This window comes from Oncorhynchus clarkii, chromosome 13 (assembly GCF_045791955.1).
Source record: "Oncorhynchus clarkii lewisi isolate Uvic-CL-2024 chromosome 13, UVic_Ocla_1.0, whole genome shotgun sequence".
NCBI classification, from domain to species: Eukaryota; Metazoa; Chordata; class Actinopteri; order Salmoniformes; family Salmonidae; genus Oncorhynchus; species Oncorhynchus clarkii.
In genome coordinates this window covers 27,169,266-27,177,206 of record NC_092159.1, presented here as the reverse complement: position 1 = coordinate 27,177,206, position 7,941 = coordinate 27,169,266, and the positions used below count along the sequence as shown (strand labels likewise).

The 7,941-nt window shown below is 43.6% G+C and overlaps 1 protein-coding gene across 2 annotated transcripts in view; it reads left to right on the top strand.

Moving 5' to 3' along the window:
- The first annotated feature begins 3,531 nt into the window (after positions 1–3,531).
- Positions 3,532–7,941, top strand: part of LOC139424733 (protein jagged-1b-like) — a 37,740-nt gene continuing 33,330 nt past the window's right edge. The window contains exons 1-2 of one of the 2 annotated variants that reach the window (XM_071176842.1): positions 3,532–3,879; positions 4,338–4,640. In XM_071176842.1, coding sequence (XP_071032943.1) covers positions 3,808–3,879; positions 4,338–4,640 — 375 coding nt within the window. In that variant the 5' untranslated portion in view covers positions 3,532–3,807. The remainder of the gene's footprint in view (positions 3,880–4,337; positions 4,641–7,941) is intronic. The other variant, XM_071176841.1, reaches the window with a different exon arrangement.

Below are 7,941 nucleotides of genomic sequence, written 5' to 3'. Positions count from 1 at the left end.
TCGATGGAGTTAAGGTCAGGGCTCTGTGCAGGCCAGTCAACTTCTTCCACACCTTTTCTGTATGGACCTCGCTTTGTGCACTGGGACATTGTCATGCTGAAACAGGAAAGGGCTTTACCCAAACTGTTGCCACAAAGTTGGAAGCACAGAATCGTCTAAAATGTCATTGTATGTTGTAGCATTAAGATTTCCCTTCACTGGAACTAAGGGGCCTAGCCCGAACCATGAAAAACAGCCGCAGACCATTACTCTTTCTCCACCAAACTTTACAGTTATTACTAAGCATTGGAGCAGGTAGCGTTCTCCTGGTATCCGCCAAACCAAGATTAGTCCATTGGACTGCTAGATGGTGAAGCGTGATTAATCACTCCAGAAAATGCATTTCCAATGCTCCAGAGTCCAATGGCGGCGAGCTTTACACCACTCCAGCCGACACATGGCATTGCTCATGGTGATTTTAGGCTTGTGTGCCATGGAAACCCATTTCATCAAGCAGCTGACGGAACAGTTCTTGTGTGCCATGGAAACCCATTTCATCAAGCAGCTGACGGAACAGTTCTTGTGCTGACATTGCTTCCAGAGGTAGTTTGGAACTCGGTAGTAAGTGTTGCATCCATGGACTGACGATTTTTACGCGCTACGAGCTTCAGCACTCATTGGTCCCGTTCTCTGAGCGTGTGTGGCCTACCACTTCATTGCTGAGCCGTTGTTGCTCCTAGATGATTCCACTTCACAATAACAGCACTTACAGTTGACCGGGCAGTTCTAGCAGGGCAGAAAATGTAATAACTGACTTGTTGTAAATGTAGCATCTTATGATGGTGCCACGTTGAAAGTCACTGAGCTCTTCAGTACGGGCCATTCTACTGCCGATGTTTGTCTATGGAGAGTGCATGGCTGTGTGATTCATTTTACACCTGTCAGCAATGGGTGTGACTGAAATAGCCAAATCCACTAATTTGAAGGGGTGTCCACATACTTCTGTATAATATATCTGTATGAAATATACATACATAAATGTATATACAGTACCAGTCAAAGGTTTGGACACACCTACTCATTCAAGGGTTTTTCTTTATTTTTACTATGTTTTACATTGTAGAATAATAGTAAAGACATCAATAACACATATGGAATCATGTAGTTACCAAAAAAATTGTTAAACAAATGAAAATATATGAGATTCTTCAAAGTAGACACCATTTGCCTTGATGGTTGGGATGAGTTGGACTGCAGAGTGAAGGAAAAGCAGCCAACAAGTGCTCAGCACATGTATTTTATCTCTGTAATACTACTAGCCACCTGGCAATATTATGAAGTTGACTTTAGATAGCCCAGATAGGTTCCCAATCTCCCAACCTCATAACTAGCTACCGACGAAGTTAGAGTAGCTAGCTTGTCAAACTATCTTAGCTGGCATGCCTGCTGTCAATGTTGGTAGACTTTAGAAAAGCAAGCAATACCTAAATGTATAAGACTCACATTCCTTCAATCTTTTACCTTGATTTTAGCAGAGATGCAGAGAAGCATATTTAGGTTCCAGTCAGGAGGATACAGATAGCTCAAGAGGTATGTTGAGATACTCAGAAAATTAAACATATTTTTTTAACATAGAATTAAGCATAATGATTATGGCTCTAGATTGCAGGAAAAAAAAGGTGTTTCAGGTGTTTGAAAAATGCTAAATTCTCAAACCTCCGTACCACCCCACAACCATCCATACTTTGTGGCCTCTCGGATTTTTGGGATGTATGACGCCCGGGGACCTCAAATCCTCAACCTTATTGCACATAAGGTTGAGGATTTGAGGTCCCCAGGAGTCATGCACCCCAAAATTCTGAGGGACTCTATCTACATCATGGGTCAAAATGATCTGGTTTGTAAAAGAATCCTGAAGACAAAAGAATCAATCGACATGTCATACAGTATATTCAGACTTCTGGTTGTAGCACATGCTTGCGTTGGATACAATTTTCTCATCGTGCTTTTGTTCGCACATTGACTAGACCGAGGGGGCACTGCAAGGCCCAAAACACCAGATGCAAGTGGGCGCCATATCAGCTTAACCCCTAACCACTGGCTTTTGCTCCAATGAGCTTCTCTTTCTTCTTTGCCAGGAGCGAAGCAAAGCTTTCATCAGGATCATAGAGCGCATGCTGTCTCCTTTCCCTAAGTAGGCTTGAGAACAGAGTGAATGGACGAACGACAACCGTCGCAGAGATTTGATCCCTGCGGGCGGCAGGCAGGCAGTAGCAGCCCACTTGCCTTTTCAGATTTAGCCGAATCACCGAGGCACGAGCAGAGAGGTTCGTCGTTCAGCCACAACCATCAACTTAATCCATTGAAAACATTTGGGGGCCTATCTTTGCCTCATTAAACCCTCCTTCTCTGTTGTTGTAGTCGGGTAAATGTCACGCAGTTATCCAGGCGACACTTTCCCCAATGCAAAGAGGGGGGGTCTCTCTTTTGAAAAAAGGGGGTTGTCTCTATTGAGTTAAGGGAAAATAATCTATTCATGGGGCTCTTTAAGGGGGAAGAGCCCAGCTGCTCTAATTTGAGAATAAAGACTGTCCCACCTTTGTCTCTATTTCATACAATGACCCCCTTACTACACCCCTTCACCCTCCCATCACTCTCCAGTGCACTCCCCATTATGTGATTATTTTCATGCTGAAATTTTGAACAGGAGCGACTTCGTTGGAAAAAGGGCTCTCACAGTCACCGCAATAGGTGGACCCGGCGGTAAGTCTCCCCTTACCCTCACGGGTATCCTCCTGGTTTTTCAATCATCATTTGTGGGACAACCACAGAAAAACAGCAAATCTCCTTATACCACACAGCTGTCCGTTTTGGGATTTGGAGACATAGCTCGGCTTTCTTTGTCACTGGGCTCCACAATGGCCGTGTCAGTGGGGTCAACTATAGGGGTATTCGCAACATAATACGATATTAATGTGGATCATATGGATCTCAGCTCACTGAAAATAGGCCGTAGATGTATGAGGATGCAGGCATGTTCCTTGTCAAACAAGACAATAAGACACACGATGATGATGGTTACATCATCAAATGGCTTTCCTGAAAATATGCATGAATTTTGTTGGGACATATCTCATGTACTTGTCAGAGATATCAAGGGGTTTTCACATCATTGTATCATCTTGGTCAGGTTTAGTAGCATAATTAGAATATGTAAATGTTGACCAATAAAAGCAGAATAATTAACTATCTTGCTCATTACCACCAGATTGGTTTACACTACACAAGATCAATAAGCCCACTGCACAAGGCTTACTCTCAATGTATAATAACGAACCAAATGCTAAGTACTTTTCTGTGTGCTCTATGGACTTATTTGAAAATATGATGTATGATCGCACTTGCACAGTTGATTGTGAAGTAAACACACGATGCACGACAGACATACATATTCAACATTAGGTGTGGCTTCGATCTCAGGGAATCTATCCTACTTATGAATATTAAACATTATCTTGATTTGCCCCCGCCCCCTCTTCCCCTGAACTTGCTGTAAAGTCTGGGACAGTCATTCGGACACAGACGGCGCTTTCTTAGCTCGTTGGTATTGTTGTGTCAGAGGCGATCAGAAATATATGAAGAAAAATAACAATAGTCGAAAGGACAAAAAAGTGAGACAAGGGGGCAGGTCATTTTGCATTGGAAATCTATGCTCTTTTCAAAAGGTGTTGTTCTCCACTCGTGCATGTTCAAATCGGAGGAGTATATAGAGCCGTAGGTCGGCCGGACTTTTAGTTTCGCAGCAAACGGCACTATCAAACAGAAGGCATGATTTTGAGACCGAGTTCAAGCTGTGCTGCTTTTTCTATTCATGTCTTCTTGCAATGCATGTGGATTAAGGTACGTGAATATTCAAGCCTATTTCTAACCTTTTGCCCATACAGTATTGCTCTAATTTTACAGTTTTCAACATGCACATTTTCAAAAACTGGCTTGTGGGTTTAGGAGGATGCACTAGAAAACTTAAGCATGTTTTCATGTCACCATCAATTTGATTTTCCAAAGTTCCAAAATAAGCAGTAACGCGTGCCTCGGTAAAATAACAGTACGGGGGTTTATTTGATGGTTGGTTTATTTCGATATTAGCTTGCTAACAAACATTTAACGTTATCTACCTACTTTAGCTTGATAAGATTTGTTGCAGCTATCTACTTCTATTTAGCTGTTAGCTAACGTTACTTCTACAGTTGGAAATGTTCAAGCTTGCATACATGTTGATTGACAGTTTGAAAGGAAGGTATCAAAAGGCAAGACGCATTCAAATAAAGTAATGTTGCACATTTCTTTCCAAAAAATAGGTGGCTGTGGCATCAGGACACTTCGAATTGCAAATTGTGTCGATGCAGAACGTGAATGGCGAACTGCAGACTGGTGTGTGCTGCGATGGATCTCGGAATGCCGTAGATCGCAGATGCACGAGGGACGAGTGTGATACCTATTTTAAAGTGTGTCTAAAGGAGTACCAGTTGAAGGTCTCTTCCGCGGGCCCATGCAGTTTCGGGACGGCTTCAACACCCGTGGTCGGAGGGAATACTTTTTCTTTGCGGAACACGAGGAGTGACAAGTCGAGGATTGTGTTACCTTTCAGCTTCGCTTGGCCGGTGAGTTGATTGTGTCGTTATGTTTATATAACACGTTCTCCCACTCGGGCTCTCGAGTTTGCTGAGAACTTGAACCCTCAAATATTTTGTCTCAGCAAAGTGCAATTTAGATGAATAGACATGGATAGACTACAAAAAACGATGAGCAAATTAAGTAACTTTTGGATATGTCAATGTCAGCATGTCATGTGAGGCAGGTAAGGCAATGCAAGTTCATGGGCCACAAGACACGGTAAAGTTTTTTAGGGGGTAACCTTATTCTTACAAAAACAGTATATTATTGTTTAGTCAGATTGGCAGAGAATAAAGTGAGGTGGTCCATAAACTTGCGCTGTCTGAATACTCATCACTAGTGTTCATGCGATAGTTATTGGGAATAGGCTGAAATGTTAAACCAAAATGGGCAAGTCCAAAGAGGTTTAATCGTTTACGAAGAGCTGTAGCGTCGCATCATTCTACCAGTGACGCGCTGCCTAAACGGGATTCATTCCCCACTGTCTTTTCCTAAAGAGCGCGACCAGTAGCCTAGCCTCAAACAATGGCTTGTGCAAGAATAGGCAATAAAACAGCTGGGTTATCTAGCCACGGCGTTTACACACAGTGCGCTCCCAGGAAGCAGAGACTTCACTCACTTAACTATACACATTCCTCTGGTTGACTGTTCTCGTGTAAGTGTGTACGTTCTTTTTTTTTTACCATGCCACAATTTTCATGACATGAAGCCATCCATGTTTTGAGTTCATTTTTTTCTGTGGCTCTGTGATATTAGTCTGTAGATTTTGAGAATTGATAGGAAACATCTTGAATGAGGTAGGCTAGTTGTACCCAGCAATTATTGTCAAGGATTAGGCTATAGTTGACCTAAGAACATGACAACCAAAGTGGACTGATGCTATTTCAATGTAGATAAGTTGCCCTGGCAGCATCAAAATGTGTTTTGGACACACAAGGATGTGGCCCCCAAATGGTTTTCTAGACATGCTCCAATATCACTATGAAAAGACCTAGCTAAGAAGCCATTGTCCTATTGCATATTTTCTTTTCCATCTAATTTCTACCTAGCAATTTGGTTAATTACTCAAGATTGTTTGCCCAGAAATACAACAAAGACTAGCTCAGGGGGGAAACTTAATGAAATATTGAATGGGGAATTGGCTTTTTTTTCCACACTTAAATTCGTGGTCGTACAATAACCCCTGTTTTGTATGAATTGTAAATCTGTGCCTCATCAGCATTCAATGAAGAGGTGCCAGGTCATCAATGGGATGAAGTGATTGGATGTTTTGAGGGAGTTGCTAGGTAACGAGGCCTCCCACTGGGAGAAATGGAACTGGGAGCAAGAGAGGGAGGAGAGCATCTGCAAGGGGGGCATGGTTGATGGAGACAGCTTTTTTTTCCCCCTCCAAACCCTGTTCTCCATGGCTAGACCTAATGGGTGAAAAATGATGTGTATTGTGGAAGGGCAATGTTGGATTTATATTGATTTTCATATAGAATCAGGATAAAAACATTTTAATTCTAAGTCGATTGTAAAGAGTATATTCCTAGAAATAGGGGGCTTTTGGAACCATGCCAACATTTTGTTCTGTTTAGCACAGGTGTGGACACTTGAGATTCCCGAGTATGGAATATTCCCATAATATTTCATAAACTGAACAGTCAGTCAGCGTTTAGGACACGATGCCACTACTGTATAGGGGCAGTCGACATGGCCTAAGTCACAAAGGTCTGGGCGTGTACCCTCGCCCCTGACCTTAACACAGGCAGTATAAAGGCCTCTTGTTCCCCCACCGCCCTTTGTCAACCTGGGCGGTTGCGCTTGACTGGTCCCAAGACATTCCATCTTTTTAACCCTGCCACCCTATAGTAACTGGTGTGTTAAATGAAGCAGTCACCGTCCCCTTACTTCGAAGAAGCAGGGGCGTATTCATTAGTGCACACCATAGAAGAACATTTAGCTACGGAAAACATTTTGCAACAAAAATTAGTTTCTTATTGAATGATTTTAGCTACGTCCCTCCCCACGTTGGTCCATTTGCTTCTGTTAGTTCCTAGTGAAAAATACACCCCAGGCTTGGCTAGGCTAGAGTGGCCCTGGGTCTGTTTTATATGTCCACAACCCCGACCCCAAATTGGCACTGGTGAACCAAGACAACCTCAGTCTGCGTCAGTCTGTTTATTGGGCCCTCAAATGGCAGCCTCTTGCCATGGCCAAAAGTATCGCCAACAACATCTTACTTGCGGTTGTTGAACTTTCATTCCCCCTATTTTCCCCCTCTCCTTTTTGAACTCTCACATGTGACACAGGCCACTGTTCTCCTCTCATTCTTTTTAGAGCTTGGAGAGAGGAGCTCTCTACTCTCTCTCTCCTCTCTCTCGGCCCCTGGCTTGACGGCCCTAGCCAGACAGAAGCAGTGACAGCTTATATTAACAGGAGGGGGGCTGAACAATAGCCTCGGGCTGGCAGCGAGGATTATGGGAGATAATGGGAGGCCAGGATGGGAATAATGTGGCTGGGGGTAAGCAACAGGATGCAGCAGTAGACTCAGCAGTGCCGCGGTTCGTTCAGCGGCTCCCAGACTAAACCGTTGTGCTGAAGTTGCCATTATTTTGAAGTTCGGCCCCTATGGCCCATCGGTTGCCTTATTCGCGTAATGCCGGTAGGCCTATTATTCTACCAGCCAGCAGCCCCCAGAGCCAAAGCCTAGAGAAGGATAGAGGCCAGTGGGGATAGACCCCCACCACCACCACCACCACCACCCATGGTCAAACAGCGGGCTGGAGTTCAGCCAGAGTGACAACATTGATGCTTGGCTTTTCTTTCTCTGTTCATTTTGGGTTTTTTCACTCTCACTTCTCAGCAAGGATTATTATACTAGTCTTGCTCATCTCTCGTTCTCTTATCTCTCTCTAATCCATCTGTCTGCCTCTGTTTCTCCATCTCTTTCTGTTTCTCTCCATCCCTCTCTCCATCTCCCTTACTGTCATAAAAGCCTCATCTACCTTGCATCTGGCCTAGTATGTGTGTGTTTAGGTGAGGCAGGGGAATGCCTGATAAAGGGGGAGAGGTCCGACAGTACAAAACTGAAAAGCACACAGTGATTTATGAGGTGAGGGTAATCCGAACAGCCTGCTTGTATCTTCAGCACAACACGTCCAGATAGAAGTTTCATTTTAGTGTTTGTCAAACTGGACATTTTTATGTTTTGAGAAGCATTGAAAGCTTGTAAATGTCAAAACACTGGTTTCCTAGACACCGACTTAAGACTAGTCCTGGACCAAAAAAAGATTGCAATGCAGG